Source organism: Eurytemora carolleeae, unplaced genomic scaffold (genome assembly GCF_000591075.1).
Source record: "Eurytemora carolleeae unplaced genomic scaffold, Eaff_2.0 scaffold985, whole genome shotgun sequence".
In the NCBI taxonomy this organism is placed as follows: Eukaryota; Metazoa; Arthropoda; class Copepoda; order Calanoida; family Temoridae; genus Eurytemora; species Eurytemora carolleeae.
The window spans coordinates 25,172-46,676 of NW_019396872.1; the positions used below are offsets into that span (position 1 = coordinate 25,172).

The following is a 21,505-nucleotide window of genomic DNA, read 5'->3' on the forward strand; positions in this document are numbered from 1 at the left end:
TTCTAAAGAGAGGCGTACCCAATTAACAATAGTACCCTGAAGCCTATAATTTGATCAATATTGTGGAAGATAACGTTGTTTTTCAGGCATGGAAATTGTTTTTGAAGCAAGAAATGCGTAAGTTACGTTTAAATAAAAATAATCAATTTTCAAACACAAAATCATGAATATCTAATGTATACTTGGTCAGAAAAGGCTTCCAATGGAGAGGTCACTTGAAATTACAGTTTTTAGAAAATTTAACCGTTTCTTCTTGTAAAATCCTAAAATGAAAAAATGTAAAAATATGGTTTGACATTTTCGACCAATATTTTACAAGGGCTTTCCAAATATGTAATTGTTAGTTATGGGAAACACAATAACAAAACACGCATTAAAGCTTAGAAAGAATAATAATACTAACCACCTCTAATAAATGAAGTAATGTGTTTTATTAGATTGATTACCCATGGGAAGACGATATTCAAGCAAACTAATGATATTTTAACAAAGCAAATAATTTTACCAAAGCTGCAATCAAATCCGCCAAAAACCGGTTTCAATTTAAATCTCAAAACATTGAATACAAAATAGTATTCAAAATATGAAGCACTGTGCCTTAAACCAAGCAGTATAAACTCTCAACAGGATTAAGCATGGTATGGTTATAAGATGTACAAGAATTTACTGTTGAAAAATTCATTTATATAATCAATTATAATTTTTGTTATATTTCTTACATTTTTATTATAATTACTATAGTATTATTGGTATTACTCTTAATTATTACTTAATTATTGTAATTTGCCCCATATTAAACAAATACACGAGATACTGTAACAAACAAATGAAGAGAGTATATCTTATATAACCAATGTACCTGCCTGCCCTATACCTACACTGCAAATTTTTTACGTAATAAAAAATTAAGAATTTTTGGAAAATAGAACTTTTTCTTAAGAAATTATCCCTAATTTATGACAAGTTTGAAAACGTCGAAGATATAAAAAATAAATTTTTTTTTAAAATTTTTATAATAAAAATTGAATGCAGAACAATATTTTTAAAACTGTTAAAAAAGCATGTCATTAATTTAAATAAAAAAGTGGATAAAAATTTAACAACTTCTGTATACAAAGCATGCACCACCACTTTATATTCAGAATTTCTAAAACAACTATTTAGTTTTTTTTTAATAATTTGCAAAAACTTCCAAATTAATTAAACACGTATTAATTAATGCAGAACTCCCTATCGCCCCCCCCCCCCTTCACCTACTCCCTGTGTATTTGTCAGCTGAGCAAAGCCAGCATAATTATATGCCTGAGGCAGGAAAACTGGCTTGAACTGCACTCCATATGTATTTTTGTAGTGAAGAGCAATAAAGATATATTAGGAAACTTCATATCTTGTTTACACTTCTCCCTGATCTGCAGTACACATTTTTTTTATGTAAACAAATTCATATATATTATATATATGTATATATAATCCAATCAAATCAAATCAAATATTATTTATTTACGCAGAAACATTGATAAATCATTATTTTAAGTGGTAGATTAATTATCAACTGATTAATGTTCTGCGTCTGGAGAGCTGCTATAGCTGTAGCTGTTTTCATATCAGCTCCCCAGTTGCTCGATAATAAAAGAAAGAAAAACTATAGATACGGTATTGACGGTGTGGTGGTGGATGGTTTAGGTTGGGCAGGAGGATTGGATAGAGGAGAACAGGGACCTCTTAGCTTCAACTATGATTTATAAATATTAAATAATCAGGACAATCTGGACTCCAATGAATACATAATCTTACAAATTTCAATTTATCAATTCTGAATATATGATTAACTGGAAATCTATATAAATGAGTAAAGATGATGAGATCGTTAATAACTAGATAAAACCCCCACCCTTTACAATCTGTACACCAAAATTTACTCAACAAATTCCAGAAGATAACAGGGCAGAAAAGGAATAATTGATTCGTAATTTTTTAACCCTTAAGATTTAGAGTCTAGAGCAGGTATAACAGAAAAGTTTATTACAAACAAAGTTTTCTAATCTTTCCAACAGATGCTGTTTAACTGAGTATTTAAAAGCGTTCTTATTGCTTATTGACTGAAATGTAGGATCAAGAGTATTCCAACAAATGGGAAAGGAGTAAAATGGAAATCTAGTAAGAAATTCATTGCGAACTCGAGGCGTAATAAAATCATTGATATTTCTAAGTGGATAAGGATGAACATCAATTCGACTGTTCTTAGGAAAGGTTTTGTTATCTATAAATGAAGATGGTGCATATAGCAATTTTCCATGGAGTGCATAAAATTAAGCTTCTGTTGTAAAATAAGATCAGCAAGAGGTAGGATTTTTAATAAATGAAACAGAAGCTCAGTATGAGCATTGTAACTAGCTTTGCAAATAATATGAATACACCGCTTTTGTTTTAGAGCTAACATGTTTATATTTTTTTTGACTTGAACAGCTAATAACAGGCAGACAATAAAGAAAATATGGATGAATTAAAGCGTAGTATAAACTTTTAAGAGCGGTAGGAGACAAGGAATTCTTTACTTTATTCAGAGTAAATAATGATTTAGAGATTTTATTCAAAGTAGATTTTACGTGATAGTTAAAAGTAAGGTTTTCGTCAATAAAAATACCAAGGACTTTATAAGCAGGACAAGTACTAGAATTTTTTATTCTCTCTACAGGATGAATGAGATCAGGATTAATAGAACAGTTTAAGTCGTTGTTATCAAATACAAAGTTTAGATTGGGATCAACGTTTTTACCCCTTGGATGAAAGATCATGACTTTTGTTTTGCCTGCATTAATAGCAAGTTTATGAGAATGCAATCAAACACCAATTTTTTGCAACTCTTGATTGACAAAAGGTACCATTTCATTCAAATTTTTACCTTTACAAAGACCTGTCGTGTCATCAGCAAAATGGACATTAAGTAGGGCATTAGACTTATGCATGTCATTTATAAATATCAAAAACAATAATGGACCTAATATTATCCCCTGTAGAACAGAAATATTGAGAATTTAAATTTAGGATGGAGACAGACATGTGATGGCAAGTAAATTAAAGTCTCTTCCTCATTTCAGGATCTTTCTTCTCTGTGAAGTAAATCTTTTCTGCAAGGCTCCACGCAGCAAGGATATTTGAATCATTTTTGAGTTCAACAAGTTTCTTGTAATTCAGGGCTGTGAGGTCTTCAGATATGAAAATATGCTTCGGATCCTGGACATCAAGGTAGGATTTCTTGTATTTGAAAACAAACTGACGAAGGAGTCGGGATTGGAACCTTACAATAACTGGATTCGGTTGAGTAGGTTTGTTGGAATCTTTACATCTCATTGGTAGTGTATGAGCATATTCAATCAGCTCGAACATATCAGGAACCTTTGGAATTACCTTTTCCTTGACAGCAAGCGAAAGGATGGGATTTAGAAGATTAACATACAGTACACCAGTCTTGAGGTTGAAATGGCATCTTACGAGGTATCATCACTGATCTTTAATCCAAAGATCCTAATACTGCTGTTTCTGCTATGCTCCTCACGATCATTTACCATATCAGCAAGGTTTCGAATGTAAATTATCATCCTTAACTTTTTTCAAGGTTTCATCATATATAAGGAATCAAATCTTTTTGTTAAATTATCAACACTTTCCTTGAGGACCATCACAAGAGTTTTTAGATTATCTAAATTAGAACTATCTTCTTTATCTTTAGTGGTTTGTGGCATGATGATTGACTTGTTGCAAAATATCAAAAATCTTCTGATGATAGAATGTGTGAATTCAAAACGATTGAAGTGTGGAAGACACTGGCAGGTAGTTTTGACCAATCACAGATCAGAGGGGCCAAAGTAAGGACCAATGAGAAGCTGGGATTTCACGAGGAGAAGCAAGCTCGACCAATAAGAGACGCAAATAACTTCAGGTCCGATAGATAGATACACACCTAGGCAGAGAGGGAACTATCTATACATAGATGCTTCCTCAACCGTGTCTGAACTAATACTATATAATATATATATCTTTATATATATATATATAAGTATATAGTATTTTCAACTTTTTCAGTTTAAATATACATTTTAGATGTTTAAATATATAAGTATATATAAAGTATAGGTATATATATGAGGGTTCCTGGTTTATCTTCCTTGGTTAGAGCCGAACTTGAAAACAGGTTTATACAAACACCCTTTACTTCCCCACTGGGGAATCCCCAGCCTACGTTGGTAAAGTATTTCAATATTTCAACGCTAGATGTAGTTTTATTGGTAATACAATACTTACATTAGTATAAAGTAAAAATATATTTTTACTTTCGAAAGACTGAAAAATACACATGTTAGCATGATTAATAAAAACAATTCCATAATTATGTATTACAAAAGATCTGATAAAAAAGGTGCTTCCATTTCAATGAGGAAAATCATTATGACCATACAGTGCACAACTTACCATAACGTCGTCGTCGACGTCCTCTTCACTTCTGGTAAAGCATTGTATTTATGGGAGTTGAGTTGAGTTTTTAATAACTCAGACTCTTCTTATTCTTATTATTATCATTATTACAGGGTAAGAAGGAACGACCGCTCATAGTTTTAACTTTAGAAAAGCCGTAAATAATGTTATGTAGATTTCGTTATGAATAATTGGAAATAGTTTTTTTATTTGATATCAATCATAACATGCAGGCGCGCAACTAGGGGGGGGCCAGGCCCCCCCCTAGCCTGATTAAGGGAATCCGGTTGGTAAGGTTAGTTTTTATTGTTTAAGTATAACACACATTTTTCTTGCCCCCCCTAAAAATGTTTAGGGGGGGGGGTCAAAAAATTTTTCGCGCGAAATAATTCCTCCTAGCCCCCTCTAACCAAATGTCTAGTTGCGCGCCTGATAACATGTGTGCACACACCTGACACTCGCAGTGTCAAAAATATTTTTAGTTGCCGATCGCTATGTTCATCTAAACACTGCAAGATTGTTCACTGCAAACCAAGATGTGTAACGCTCTCACGAAAAAATCAAAAATGAATTGCCAATTACATCTTTTAAAGTTAAGATAGAAACAAGCGCATTGCATTTTTAAAATGTATATGTCTAGGGCTACAAAAAGGTATAAGTAAGTTGGTGAGGTAAGACCAAAGGCTAAGTCGTTGCGACGCTATGAAGTCGAGACTCTACAATTTTGAAGACTAACTCTCAGAGTATTGTATATATTTCAATGTGTTGCGTATTTCTACTGGTTTAAAAATTTTTTTTAACCTATTTACATATAAGCCTTCTCTGCTCTAATCCTTTATTTCTCAGCAAAAAGCCTTCTACGATGTTTCGGGCTCAAAACCTATTCCATTGAGGAAAATCTTTTGGTCAATAAAAATAATAAAATCAGAGGCGCAGAGGGAGGGGGCTTTGTTTTCTATCCAGGGGGGTTTAGTACCCGTTAGGTACTGAACACCCACTGAAAAGGGTATGGGCGCTGAGCCCCCATACCCTTTTAAATTCAACTTTACCAGTCTGAGCATAATGCTTCATTAGAAAGAATTTGAGAATAAAAACTTTAAAAATAGAGTATTTCACATTAAATGATAATATTTTAATATGGTTAAATGTTGTATCTCTTTATATTTGCTGGATATCTGACCAGTAACCATCTGCAGCAAAGTAATTTTTATGGGATTGTAATCGAAATTTCAAGTTACAAGCCATTGAGCTTCCTCTTATTAAAATGAATTTACCTGGAAATTGATTATTATTAAAATTCTCTATAAAATTAAATGCGGATTTACGCCGAAAGCCTGAAACAAATTTAGAGAATTCCTATCTTCTATACTAATTTAGGTTGGGTGTCTTGGTGTTTGTTTTGGTGTCCGTTTGTTTGTATCCAATAAACGTCAAAAAGACTGAACCGATCAGGCCAACATTTTGTGTAGGACATCACATGACCTCTGGGAAGGTTTATGAATGATCAAAATTTTAAAAATTTGAGATTAAAATTTTTTTTAATCTTGAAAATTCGCGATTTTTTTTCGTTTTTTAATGTTTTACAATGAGAACATGTTCACACTTGAAATAGAAGATGTGCGCGAAGCAACCTAAAAGCCTAGTTTCCATAAAAAATAAGGACATTATCATCCACATTTAATTAATAATGAGGATTGATGGGTAATCAAACATCTGACCATAGACAAAGATAGATTGCACATAAGACGACATTTTTCATCTTGAAAGATATAAATGTACAGAGATGTTTTAAAGATATTCCTATTATATAGATTAACTAGGTCGGTTGTGAACATTGGCTATATTTATGTCATTGAGTACTTGTGTACATGAGTTCTGTAGAGAGAAATCTATGTTAGTTTAGTCCTTCTCATGTCCCTTTTCAGTACTCGTCAATATGATATATTGCTCAGTGAAATATTGTTGTTCAAATAGTTCCATTCCCGGAGTTATTTTACACTCTAATTTGAAATCCATTAAAACACCAAACCACCCCGCTTATCAGTGAAGTACACTTTGACCCCTAGAAGTATGAGTTCGCGGACTGTACAATTCTTGGTGATTTTACTTACATAAGCTATCTATGTTTATTTATTTATCTATGCATGAATAAATTGAGAGTCCTAAAATTATTACTACAAACAGTCCCTTTAACTTTTAACTTTTTCAGAATCGCTCAATTAGAGATTTTTTCCCTTAAAATGAGAATTACAATTTTCCTTAAAATTTATTTTTATCTGTTTTATCACAATTAAATGTTTGACGACACTTAAATAAAATATTAGCAATGACAAATTATGCTTATCGGGTCCTCATTTCTATTTAATTTTCAAACTAGGACATGTTAACATTTCTTTTTAAACAAATTCAATTCAATTTGTATCTCATTACTTCCTCAGGACAGGATGCTTACACAAGATGTGGAGACTAGAGAGGATCTTGCCTGTCGAGTATCTTTGAAAAACAACACAGAGGTTGTTAGACAATGTGACTCCATCAATTGTATTGCATCTGGTATGTTAAATTTGGATGCTAACCAAAAAATGTCAGTATATTAGCTATTTGTTTTCTAAAAACCATGTTCATTTGAACGAAGTTCAAAGCATGGGTAAACAATTCAAAATATTTGTTCAAATCTCATCAAATGTAGCACTTTTGTAAGGAACTTGCATGTCTCTACCCAAATTGACTTCATATTCAGCATTTAAAAAGAACCTACCACTAACCTTAAAGGGAGTGACCGGCTATGTAAGGTAGTTGAACTGAGGACACAGTGTTGTGGAAAACTTCTTTAGGATTCATTTGAGACATATTTCACTTATTAAAAGTCTGTAATTCCTGAGCTTACGTGCAAATTCAACGTTCAAAACTCCGATTTGGGGGTGGATACGCTTTCAGAATTCGTTTTTTTTAAATTATTAACTAACGACGACATAAAATGTAAAAATAGTCTACAATAAACAGAAACTACAGACATCATGTTTAGGAACATTTTGAGAAAATAAAAATTAATGTTATCATCGAAAAGAAGTAATCTTGTTCAATTATTAGTTTCTATTATCTCATTATTCTAGTCACTTGTTATTCACAAAGATGTTCACAGATTCTTTGTAACTATTATTGAATACACGACATTTTAAGAAATTGAAGAAATCTGCGAATAAATTCAAAGAAAATTAGAAATTGAATATAATAATGAAAACAAAGTAATCGATTTTAGCATTGATTTATTGACAAATTTCTTTGTGAAATATCTTCCTAGCCATGTAATTAGATTACTGTTTTATTTTTACTTTGTTTTTCGTTGTCGTTATTTAATAATTTAAAAAAAATAATTCTGAAAACGTATCCACCCCCAAATCAGTAGTTTTGAACGTTGAATNCACAACACTGCATACTCCGTTCAACTACCTTACATAGCCGGTCTGTCCCTTTAAACAAATTATTTTGATTTCAGGGTGGGACGATCTCTCAGTTATCATTTGTGATTCATGTCAACAAGTCTTTAATATGATCTGCGAAGGGGAAAATTTAACTTCTCTGGAGATCTAAGGCCATGTAGATGCGGTACATCAGGACACATCTTTAGGTTAATGTGAAGAAAATTATTGTATGGAAATAGGCAACAGCAACCAAAGAAATGCTGCTTATTAAAGAACAATATTTTTTTTGGGTTGTAATGGAACTGTACATAGAAGGTAAATGGAATATTAGTAGATAGAATCACATGTCTGACTAACAACAGTACCCGTTAAAGCTTTTTCTGATCAAGAATGCATCAGATAATCAATTAACCACTGTTATTCATCATAAATTTTTCAATAAGGTTTCTTCAAAACTGATTCTCTCCCTCTGAAATTCACCTTTGTTGACAACTCTTCAAATAAAAACGTAAAATTTCGAATTTTTTTTTAAAATCATCCTTTTTACTGTTCCAGAGAAAACCTTTTTCAAATTCTTATTTGTCTAGAACGCTTTTCTGTCCCATTTATTTATATTTTAAACTTCTGCTACTATACATTTTGTAGAAAAATTTCAGTGCTTTTTCCCTCAATAAAAATAGGAGCATTTTCATTTATTATTTGATATGAAAAAATACGAATTGTCGAGAAGACGCAAAAACTTGAATTTGTTAAAAAATATTCTGCTGGCATCAACTTTTATTTTTGTTTTGTTAATTATGTATCATATATTTTCTCCATAGTCTTTCGTGGATTTATGGAACAAGTGAAAAAGCAGGAAATTGTCAAAATTCAACATTTTTAGAAAGAAAAAAGACGAGACCTTACTAAATGTTGCTCAGATAAGAGTTTAAAAAGTACATAGTTGTACATGTATGTACATGAAGTACATGAAGTACATAAAGTACATGAAGGGGTCACTTGTAGTTACGCCTACAGTCCCTTTAATCTATTGATAATAATGAATTATATTCTATTTATTATTTATCATCAATCTTACAACGACGAGTCAATTAAATCCATCATCTTCTCGATCAATTGGTTTATGCTCATCGCCACCTGAAACAAAACAATATATATTTTTTAATTTGGATATAAAAGGAAATGCAAAAATCTGTTCTAGATACAAGGTTATCCACAAAGGATGAGAGAGGAGACTTTAATGATGACCTTTCAGGGCCGTATTCAGGAATTTGTCCAGGGGGGGCTTAACATTTTTTTCTTTAGAGGGGGGGGGGGCTGAGCACCCCTTGGGACCTAAAAACCCACTGAAATCCATCGATTTCTCTGAATACACCTCTGACCTTTGTACTTCATTAAGCTTTTTGATGGTATATCAATTAAAGTACAGTCGTGTCTGAAGTTTCATCCATTGTGGGTAAACCTTCCAAGTTAAAAAGAAAATAAGAGCGTAAATAAATTAAGTAAAAGTTTTAAATGGAACTGCTCAAAGGAGGAACGGAGTGAAGGGCCGCCATGTGAGCCTCGCAAAATGGTCTCCAAGCCTCTGTATTCGCAGATGTATATTTAACTTGACCTGGCGCTATAGTTTCAGTAGAAGTAAATAATTCCATTTACTGATAGCACCGATTGAAGGATTTATATCTCTAATTTGATAATGAGTTAGATAGAAAGATAGATGTTACTGCCATACTATTTCTATTGGTTCAGAATAGACAACAAACACATGACTGAACCCTGATTGGATCAGGCGCTAATGGACTCTGCATACAGGAGTGATATTATAGAAGTAACAAATAATATTTTTAAAGAAAATATCTTATTTTTAAATAGTTATGCAGTGTTTTCTTGGATATCTAAAAAACGTTGCATAACTTACTATTAATTTATTAAATATGTTTTCTAAAAATGTTTATACAATACTTCATAATATCTATTCTTAAGGATAGGGATAGCGCCAGGTCATTTTATATACATATCTTATTACGTCTCTGCACTCCCTCCCTACTCACAGTCACAACTCGCACTCCTCACTTACAACTGTCATAATTTTTCTAGATGTTTTCAACTTTTAAATTTATAAAGAGATGTTTTTTCCCCCAGGACATGATCAGGTTGTTACGATCAAATCTTGGAATTTTTTCTATTGCGAAAGTTTTTTGGTGTTGTAGGGGTTTATGTATTGATCTGCCAAGGGTTGTAATCTGGCAGCGCATTCATCCGTCCACGCTTCATTTACTCTGAGAAGAGGGCTGACAAGATTCCAGCTGCCTAAGATTCTTCTTATGCCTGAGAATATAGAGTGCAGGAATCCTTCTGATATACTGGAATGAGGCACGGGTGCCACACTTACAGGAAACACGCTCATTGCTCCCTAACATCTATAAGCCCGAATTGGATACCTCCAGGTACCTATACCTGGCCACCATTGACTCTCCTTGCTTATTAACCTTTCCTCTCTTCATCATCATTCTCTTGGATCAATCCTTTTCAAGCTTCTTTCTTGTTAGTAGAAAGCACTCATCCTTTCGCTGTGAGAGATGTTGAGAGCCGCCCCTCTGTCCTCCCACATCCGTCAGGTGGTCATAACTGCTTAACCAGATGTTGGCTTCAGATGATTTTGAAACCACAGGTTCGTGTGGAGTACGGGAATCGAACCCGTGAACACCAGTCAGGACACCAATCCAGTTACTGGCTGTGGACAAGAGTGCTTAACTTCAGTTATCTAACGAGATTCAGATTTTTGTCGTATCTCAACCTGCTTAAGGGACAACATGCTTAATTGCTAGGGACCCTCAATGCAAAGATGACAATGCCCGACCTGATTTGGAACGGTAACCTTGTAACCTTTAGCTGATCAATAGTAAGAAGGATATTGTCGTTTTTTATTGTTTTAAAAGTGTTTATTTCTTTAAATTCCTATATTATTCTCCCATTTTAAAAATTATGAAAATGGATAATATGGATATCTAATTCATATTGGATCAGACTTAGCTTTCACTGGTACCGTTGTAAATCGAGCATTGTCATCTTTGCATGGAGGGTCACTTAAAGTTGGTATTACAGTCCCTTTAAACATCAAAATTCCTTTAACGTTACCTCCAAACTTTCATCAATAGACCCAGGTGTCGAAAGTAAATTGTTAGATGTGTCAAGATGAACCCCAGTCGAACCTATAACCTAAAGAATGAATGATAAATTAAATTCTTTATCTTACATTTTATTTTCTATTGTGTAAATTTCACTTAACCATACTTTTTTCAGCAAGTGGGATTAATTGTTTAGTATTTGCAATTTACTCTTCTATTAATTATAAAGCTTTTGTTTTGATGTTTGATGTTCCATGGATAATACATGAACAGGAAAAAAAAGAAAAAAGAAATATAAATGATGTGTAACAAGAATAGGATCAATTGTTCAAAGACGTGGCAGCAGACTGCAGAGTGAAAACAACATTGTAAATGTGTCTACAATCTACAATCTACAATCTACAATCATCTACAAATCATCTATTTAATTTAACATGTTAAAAATACAAACTGTTTTCACTTAGAAAGAAAACGAAAAAAATCATAAAAAATGATTCCTTGTTGTACCTTAGCACCAAGTAGTTCTGCTATATCACTGAATCCTGATTCATCAGCTTCCCCGAAGGTTACTTCAACATCCTAAACAGAAAAACACGAATAAATTTGATTCTTAAATCTTCACAGCATATGTCTGAAGCTTACAACCAGGAATCAGTATGAAATTTTCTAAACCCTGTTGGCTGTTTGCTATCAGAATTGATAGTTTACAATATCGAAGTTCTAAGGTTTCATCAAATCAAATCAAATCAAATTATCTATATTTGGCACGCTAATATTAAATAATAATCTAAATAGTTGGTTCAATTACATAAACGATTAATAATGTGCACAGGATGACTTGATAGCGCAGAGCTGTTTTTATCTTGTCCTACTTCATGTTGCAAAGATATAAGACTAAAAAATTATTGTTCAGTGTTTCTTTTAACAAGTTTGATGAAAACCTCTTTGTGCTGGTTTTACATACGCCATTATTCTCTATATTTTACTTGCCAGTCTGTATTTTTGTATCAATAAATGTCAAAACGGCTGAACCGATCGGGCCATTTTTTTTAATCAAAGGAATTTTGAGCCGAAAAATCCTTTAAATTTTTTGTATAATTTACAGAGTACGATAGAGTTGGCAAGTTGAAAAGAATGAATTGTCTAAAAAACCTGGTGTAGTATGCAATTGTGTATACCTTGAATACTGCAGCTAAGAGTAGAATACCATGTGATATAGCTCCAATATATCTATATATACCTTAAATACTGCAGCTAAGAGTAGAATACCATGTGATATAGCTCCGAAATATCTATATATACCTTGAATCCTGCAGCTAGGAGTAGAATACCATGTGATATAGCTCCGATATATCTATATATACCTTGAATACTGCAGCTAAGAATAGAATACCATGTGATATAGCTCCAATATATCTATATATACATTGAATACTGCAGCTAGGAGTAGAATACCATGTGATATAGCTCCAATATATTTATATATACCTTAAATACTGCAGCTAAGAGTAGAATACCATGTGATATAGCTCCGAAATATCTATATATACCTTGAATACTGCAGCTAGGAGTAGAATACCATGTGATATAGCTCCGATATATCTTTATATACCTTCAATACTGCAGCTAGAAGTAGAATACCATGTGAAATAGCTCTGATATATCTATATATGGCTCAGTAACATTTTGCCTAGTACAAGTTCGCCTAGTACTCTTTCGCCTAGTACATGTTCGCCTACTAACTTTTTGCCTAGATAACATTTTGCCTAGATAACATTTTGCCTAAACACAGTTTGCCTAGACAACATTTCGCCTAGATAACATTTTGCCTAGATAACATTAGAAGGTAATTTTCGCCTAGATAAATTCACTAAAATTTATAAAGTTCCTCTTTTTTCTCAAGAAATTCAATTAAAAGCAGAAAAAATGTATTATAATAATGTTTACAAATTTTCAATGCCAGTAGAAAACTGAATGATTTAAACTACAAAAAAAAATTGTGAAATTTTTATAGTAAAAATTGCGTACTTTTTTTGTTCCAAAAGCTGGTTAATTTGAAGAATGTTAATCTAGGCGAAAATTACTCTCTAATGTTATCTAGGCAAAATGTTATCTAGGCAAATTGTTATCTAGGCGAAATGTTGTCTAGGCAAAATGTTATCTAGGCAAAATGTTATCTAGGCGAAATGTTGTCTATGCAAAATGTTATCTAGGCAAAATGTTATCTAGGCGAACTTGAACTAGGCGAAAGTGTACTAGGCGAACTTGTACTAGGCGAACTTGTGCTAGGCAAAATGTTACTGAGCCCTATATATACCTTGAATACTGCAGCTAGGAGAAGAATACCATGTGAAATAGCTCCGATATATCTATATATACCTTGAATACTGCAGCTAGGAGTAGAATACCATGTGATATAGCTCCGATGGGTTTATGAGCTTCATGAAACTGATTTAGAAAAGAAACAACATCTTCATCAACTTGTAGAGAAGGCTCCATGAATTAATTAAGATTTAAAAAATAGGTTAATAGTGATTTCCAATATAATGTGGAATGATCGTGTTCTTGTACCATAAAATAGGGATCATGACTAGTCTAATGAGCAATATAACGCTCGCGAAACCATTTAAAAAATATAATCATTATGATCAAAATTATGAACATGATGTTTAAAATTATAAACATTATGTTCAAAAATATAAAAATTATGTTCAAAATTATAAACATTATGATCAAAATTATAAAGATGATGTCCAAAATTATATACATGATGTTCAAAATTATAATAAACATTATGATCAAAATCATAAACATGATGTTCAAAATTATATACATGATGTTCAAAATTATATACATGGAGTTCAAAATTATAAACATTATGATCAAAATTATAAACATAATGTTCAAAATTGTAAACATTATGTTCAAAATTATGATTATGATGTTCAAAATTATAAACATTATGATCAAAATTATAAAGATGATGTTCAAAATTATGTACATGATGTTCAAAATTATAAACATTATGATCAAAATCAGAAACATGATGTTCAAAATTATATACATGATGTTTAAAATTATAAACATTATGATCAAAATTATAAACATAATGTTCAAAATTATAAACAAAATGTTTAAATTATAAACATAATGTTCAAAATAATAAACAAAATGTTTAAATTATAAACATTATGTTCAAAATTATAAACAAAATGTTAAATTATAAACATTTTGTTCAAAATTATAAATATTAAGTTAGAAATTATTAACATTTTTCTATAAATTATAAGCATTAAGTTCAAAATTATAAACATTAAGTTCAAAATTATAAACATTATGTTCAAAATTATAAACATTAAGTTAGAAATTATTAACATTATGCTAAAAATTATAAGCATTAAGTTCAAATTATAAATATTATGTTAGAAATTATAAACAGAATGCTAGGTAAAAATGACTCTCTTACACGCTGTTCGCAAGATGTTTACAATTTCGGTGAGTTCGATAATATAAATATAAAGTTAGGTTTTTTTCTACTTCAGTGTTGAAAGAAAAGTTAATTTAAATTTTTACCTCTTTTTTGACGAAGGACAAAATATTAGAAATATTTTTGAGAATTCCTCCGCCCCCCGGTATCAACAAACCATAAGTTACAGACATATCTAGCTCCTAGCATAAAAACATGAAAATAATTTGCGAGTTTTTAACGCTTTGAGCTTCAAAACGCATGTTATTCAAGTCTTAAAGAAACACTAGTCATAATATCAATAACAATGATATACTCTACAACTTGTATTATAAATCCATGTATCCTTAATAAAGTTTTCTCTATAAACAAAAATTTAACATTTACATGTCAAATTATTTATGCCTTGCTCTCTTGAAAAAACAATGCAAAATTTCCTCTAGCTTCTCCCCCAGGTATCCAGCTTACAACAATATGAACACGAAATAAATAAAAGTAGTTTCAATCTCAAGTGTTCTATTCACAACGGATCCCTTTAAACCTTTATCTAAACAATATTGTGGAAAAAACCGTCGATTTTTCAGCTTAAAAAGTGTTTGGTATCCCTCATTTATTTACTCATTTTGTAGAGAAACACAACTGAAAATAATCCATTTTCAAAAAGAAGATGGATATCTCACGCATTCTTGATTGAACAAATCTTTAAAAGGTGCTGTTGTGAATTCTATATGCCACTTAGTAAAGTGTAAATTCATTCATACAACTTTACATACAGTAGCAGTTAATTATATCAATACAATGAAGACGACTTTTTATTTAAGTTTTGATTGTCAACAAGTTTTTTTGAATTGCACGTTTGCAAGTAATCAAAGAGAAGCTTGACAGCTTCTCTTGTAACTATGTTTTTGTATATCCATCCTGTTTATCAGCTTGATATAAAATCAAAATTGAAATCGAAAGTAGTCTTCATTGTATTGATATAATCGCCTACAATTGTAAATCGCATGATTATATAAAAGGAAGAATGACCTCTAAAAGGTTGGGTCGACCTCCAACTATCCTCGCAGATTCTACAAACATGTTCCGAGAACATGTTTTCTTGTCGTCTTCTACTCATCATTATTCAAGCTTTTTTCAGGGATAACCATAAAACTTTATGATACAGTGAAACCCTTAATAACGAATACATCGGAAGAATTTATCAAATGTCGTCGTGACAATTTTTCAATGAGTTTTATACTATACTTGGTAAATTTCAGTATTTTCGAAAATAAATAAATAGCCATGAATATGCGGTATCAGTTTTAAAGAGTTTCATATAATAATTTAATTAAAAAACTAAATATCTGCAACATTCCATTATCAGAAAATGAAGAATACGACATTTGATGAATTCTTTCGATGTATTCGTTACTAGGGTTTCACTGTAGGAAGACGACATTAGAGTAATACTGAATATCATTTGATGTTGTTAAAAGAAACTAGTTGTAGTTGTAAATTATCAAATCATTATTTAGTAATATGGGTTTGTTTACACTGCACAATTGCTGTGTCTCATGTTCATTGGACTATTTAAAGTTATAACTTGAGTCTAAAAGTCGTCTTCCTATTCCAAAGTTTTCTTGTTATCGCTGTATGATTGTTCAAGATAACAACAATTTTCAAGTTTTATAAAAAATCTTTTCATAAATGAGAGGCAGAATCAATAAAGATTTGTGCAATAATTGTCAAGTCTTTTCCACAGTTTTATGTGTCCCACTGTATCAATAAACTTTTTTTCAAATAATGAATATTCCTGAACAGCTTGTCATAACAGCAGGAACTAGATGATTAATAACCTCGGCTTGATCCTAGAAAATATGATTAATAACCTCGGCTTGATCCTAGAAAATATGATTAATAACCTAGGCTTAACCCTAGAAAATATGATTAATAACCTGGGCTAATCCTAGAAAATATCTTTAAAGGGACTGTAAGTCTAATTTCAAGTGAAACTCAAAGTTATTATGTCAATGCCCGATTCAAAATGGTACACCTAAAAACCTTTATCTGATCAATAATTTGGAAAATATAGTATTTTTTAGGCTTAAAAGTGTTTATTTCTGATAATAAATAAATGTTTTCCTGTAGCAGAAATGCGCGAGTCACTTTTGTAGAGAAAACAAATTGGAAAATAATCTGTTTTCACTTGAAATTACGCAAACAGTTCCTTCAACTTAATTTCAAGGTATCCGCTAATTATAGAGTTGTATAACCGGTTATCGATGGTAAACTTAAAACCTTAATCTGAGAAAGAACAAGGAAGAAATCGCCTTTTTTACCTTAAATCTGAATTTGATTTCTTTCATTTTCATTTTTTGGCTTTTCTGCATAAATCCTCAGGTCACGATTTAGAGAAACCACGATAGAATTGATGGAAAATCAAGAATATCTTTCTCAGAGAAGTTGTTTTAGACGGCACCGTTTTAAATCGCCTACAGTCCCTTTAAAGGGAGTGTCTGGCTAGATTTTGTAGTTGAGTTGCACGTATTGTAAAAATATTTTTTTTGGGGTGAAGTAATCTTATTCAGTTATCGGTTTCTGTAAAGTCTCATTTTTCAAAAACATTTTCGTAGATTTTCTGGAATTTTTATTGAAAATACGACATTCGTAGAATTTGAAGAAATCTGCAAATAAATTCATAAAGAATAAAAAACTCATTGTACCAATAAAAAAGAAATAATGGTTCCTAACATTGATTTATTGACAAATTTCTAGTAAGAAATATGTTCCTAAACATTTTATTATTTTACTGAAAAATATTTTTACATTTTTCGTCGTCGCTATTATTAATTTAAATAACAAAACCGTAGAATCGTCTCATAGGTCTCAAATTAATCCTACGATACTGCATTCTCAGCTCAACTACTATGTCTAGCCAGAGACTCCCTTTAATTAGAAATGGCCTTGCCTTATCAAGTGAGTAGAATACAGGTAGAAACCCAACAGCAGTAACAGCTGCTTTACAGGCAAATGCTTCATGTATATCTGTACCATCATGAACTCCACAACCTAGAACAATACTCATAGTTTTCATAGTTTACCCTAGAAATACAGTATGAACCCATAAAGCTGTGGAATTGGAGTACGACTGAAGACTGCTAAACTCAAGTTTTAATTTTAAATATTCTGATGAGCATTTTACATTCAGACGTTATAAGTTAATTTTGAAGCTACTGGCAAAACTATTTGCTTGATAAAAAAATAAAAAAAAATATATATATACTCTGCTTATCTGTTTGTCTACCGGGGTTTTATATACAACAAACGTCAACACGGCAGCACCGATCGGGCCCAAATTTGGTGTGGGACTTCACATGTCCCCATAGAAAAATTATAGATGATCGAATTTTTAGAAATTTGTCTCCAACAAAATTCGATTTAAAAAAATTATAAATCCGCGACATTTTTTGTTTGTTTTTGTTTTACAACGTATACAAAGAGAAAATGTTCACAATTGAAAAAGATGACGGGCTCGAAGCGTCCTAAAAGCCAATAACTTAAGATTGAGTAAATTCGTCATCCTAATCCACCTTTCTATGGGTTCCACTGAATAACAGATGTTGAATGTGAGAGTAGGAATAAAATGTGAATAGTCAAAGTTGCCTATGTAAAAAAATACAAAATGTCCCAATTAACTAAGAAAATAGCGTATTTTTTTTTGCATTGTTAAAAGCTTATGTATAAATACAAGTACTTGTATTATTCAAAAATTCGTAAATTATTATTATTTAATTAAAGATCAGAAAAACTTTCAGATAAACTCGCGACAGCTATAAATTAAATGTAAATAATTATTATTTCTCTCTTCGTTTTGAGAATTTGAGATGCTTCGAGAGAAATACTAATTCTTTGCTTCACATGCCTTCTTCAGCATATCAGTGACAAAATAAACATAGAACTCAATGATTCATCACCTATCAAAATCTTTGCTTTACTGCCAATTAGGAGAGAGATTGCTTATAAAACGAATTCAGACTACGAACTGCAACTGGCAACGGAATGGGCTCAGCTTGAGAAGCACGGATAGACCATCCAAAAATCTAAACATGTAGTGGACGTAGTATGAAGACGTTGTAAGCAATTCTCTCCTTAATATACTTCAACTACCGCCGCGCTCCTGAATTGAATTGCTGAATTGAATCAAATCCCTCTGAAAACTGCGCGAAAACTGTGTAAAATTATCAATAAACGCTTGTATCCAGCAGTCAACTTCAACTTTTTACTAATTACATGAAAACAGCTAAGAAATTCCGTCCTCCATTTGCAAACGCTTTTAAGACATTGACGAAAAGTTTGTTTCTTTTTCCACTGAATTGATTGCGAAGTCAAATTTGGCTACTTATTTGATTAAAAATTATGGCATCATCGATGATTTATGGCGACACGTCTGTTTGTTGTAACTAAGATGGCAACTCGCCTAATTCAATAAATAGCGACGCGCCAACATGATTTAGTCAAATATTTATGGCGACCCGCCTTTTGATGCAACATATGCTAACCTGCAGCGACACGACGTCTATATTTTTTATTAACATTTATCAAGGCGAAACGCCTGGATCTATGCTATCGTCAGTCATTAAAATAAATTCCGTCCTCCTCTTGCAAACGCTTTTTAGATACTGACAAGTGACAATATGCAGTTTGTTTCTTTTGCCACTGAATTAATTGCGGAGTCAAGTTTAGCTAAAGAATTCGTATAATTATAATTATGTATTGCAATTGCAAAAGTCTAACCTGTCAGCAAAATAGCTATCTCCCTCTGAGCCATTTAACATCGATATTCTGAAATTATTTCTCACAAGTTTAGATTTCCAACATAACTCTACCGTGTAACGTGATAGATCTACAAAAGTAACAAAACCCGCAACATTTTGTGAATATTTTGTTTCTGTGAAAAGTGTACTCTGATCCAGAATACCCAGGTGTACAGTGTGACCTTTTCCAGCAAAACCATCCAAGATATTAGAATACTCTCTAGCCAGGACTACCACTTACCAGGACAGAACATTATAATAAAAAAACCATATATATTGGTTAATGCTGCAGATTTAAGAATTGCGTGCAAAGGACTTACGACTGCTTTTATATAGTGGAAATCTCATACCCAGAAAATTTGGGGGGGGGGGGCGTATATATATTGCAGTGCATTCGATGTTTTACATTCCGTAGATTTGGTGTTTCGTCTACGTGGTCTACTCTAGTGTATCTTAAAATATATAAAAACCATTGATTCAAATTATACAGCCTGGATGGTGCTTTGCATTCTATTGACATGATGACGTCAAACTTTTACGTCATTTTCACAGTGAGGCATAGTATGGGATTTCACACATTATAGTTTATCAAGACAGATATTTTTCCTGTTTTGCACTAGGGTTTCTTTCCCAATTAAGCATGCTATTGAGAAGCTATTCTGAAAATAGGAACAAAAAATTCCAAATTCAGGGGGGGCCAATTTCCCCCCGCCTCCCCCCCTGTATCCGCCCCTGACCAGAATAAATTTCTTCTTTTAATTCATATCAGATGTGTTGACTTACTGAATATCAGGTTTGTAAGGTTAGTTTTTTATTGTTTAAGTATAACACACATTTTTCTTGCCCCCCCCTAAAAATGTTAAGGGGGGGGCCAAAAAATATTTCCCCCTAGCCCCCCCCTAACCAAATGTCTAGTTGCGCGCCTGATCGCCCTTAACTTTGATACATGGGGGGGGGGGTGCTCCCAATCCTGTACAGGATTAATTTACGTTGACGGTCCCTTAATGAACAACATGATTCATATCTGAAATCCTTGGGCTTCGCGGAATAAAGATCTTTCAAAGAAATTTTAAAAAAGAAACAAAACACTAGATTCCGTGGATATTCTCAATTAACTGATTCTAAGAATGAGATTAATTAATTTTAAATTAAATTTTCGAAGTCCTACGGTTAGAACAGCAAAATTCAATGTAATTCTCGGTTTTAATTTTTTAAAATGAAATTAAGTGTAAATTGCAACTGAACCGATCTCTAACTTCCAGACTGCAACCTGTGTGTGATGTTGTTAATCTTGAATTTGATCTCGATACCCAAGGTGGGTACTTTTAAATTTGAGGATCACCGATCAATGCTTGATCATGCTCCCTCAATTAAATATATTCCGGCAGTATATGTATCGTTTTAGAGGAATTAATTCGTAGCTGTCTGCACAAGATAGTGATCAATGGTTGATCTACAGGCCGATGATGAATTTTAATTCTAGGGCTGAGTACGAATGTAGATATATAATCAATTAAAAAATGTCAATCATAACTTAGTAGAAGCTTGTGAAGCACTGTATGAAATGAGAGGCACTGAATAAACGACTGAATCCGTTCTTCTCTATTTACAATAGAACTGCTTTCCACTTAAGCTCTTTAACATACAGGACTGTGACTCCTGTGACTCACCTACTTCCTTCGATAAAGTTACATCGTCTATACGTGATATCCCCTCTACTGAACTTCTTACCTACTGTATTCGAGTCAGATTAAGAAAATTTTAGGGCAGAGCGCCGCTGTCCAATTACAGCTGTAAAACCACGTGTTAGTAGGTCGGTAGTGTAGTATAACCCATGTGACGTAGATCGGAAAAGTGGAGTATAGCGGATCATGCGTTGGTCGAAAAATACACAATCCTAACCTCAGGTAGATTAAAAAACTCGAGTTTTAGTTTTTCATTTAGAAAATATTTTTTTAGTAAGATTGTTGTAATTGAATAAATACTAAAACTAGAAGTAAATATGAAATAGCTAATAGGACTCAGTCGGCTCGCGAACATGCATCCTGATCAACACTGCTATGATCGGCAGCTCCCAGCTGGCTCATCAAAAATCACAATGGCAAACTCTTCTGTCAGTATTTAATTCTTTTTCATTCTCTTTTTTAACTTTCCTAAAATGATCATCCCAGGTTTAATGAGTCTTGTACTTCTTTGGAGTTAATTAAGTAACTATAGTGG

The 21,505-nt window shown here is 32.3% G+C and overlaps 1 protein-coding gene across 3 annotated transcripts; it reads right to left on the reverse strand.

Annotated features, from left to right (window-relative positions):
* Positions 1 to 8,932: 8,932 nt before the first annotated feature.
* LOC111709596 (glyoxalase ElbB) lies at positions 8,933 to 19,370 on the reverse strand. 3 transcript variants are annotated; one of them, XM_023483332.1, is made up of 9 exons: positions 19,266 to 19,370; positions 17,440 to 17,540; positions 16,285 to 16,339; positions 15,519 to 15,598; positions 14,597 to 14,692; positions 13,403 to 13,516; positions 11,531 to 11,602; positions 11,034 to 11,114; positions 8,933 to 9,032 (listed from the first exon to the last, which is right to left on the reverse strand). In XM_023483332.1, the coding sequence occupies exons 1-9, from the start codon at positions 19,297 to 19,299 to the stop codon at positions 8,970 to 8,972; spliced, it is 696 nt and encodes a 231-aa protein (XP_023339100.1). In that variant the 5' UTR covers positions 19,300 to 19,370; the 3' UTR covers positions 8,933 to 8,969. The 3 variants fall into 3 exon arrangements, with proteins under 3 accessions (XP_023339100.1, XP_023339099.1, XP_023339101.1); XM_023483331.1 differs by having other exon boundaries at positions 13,403 to 13,519; XM_023483333.1 differs by lacking the exon at positions 13,403 to 13,516.
* Between the last annotated feature and the right edge of the window lie 2,135 nt (positions 19,371 to 21,505).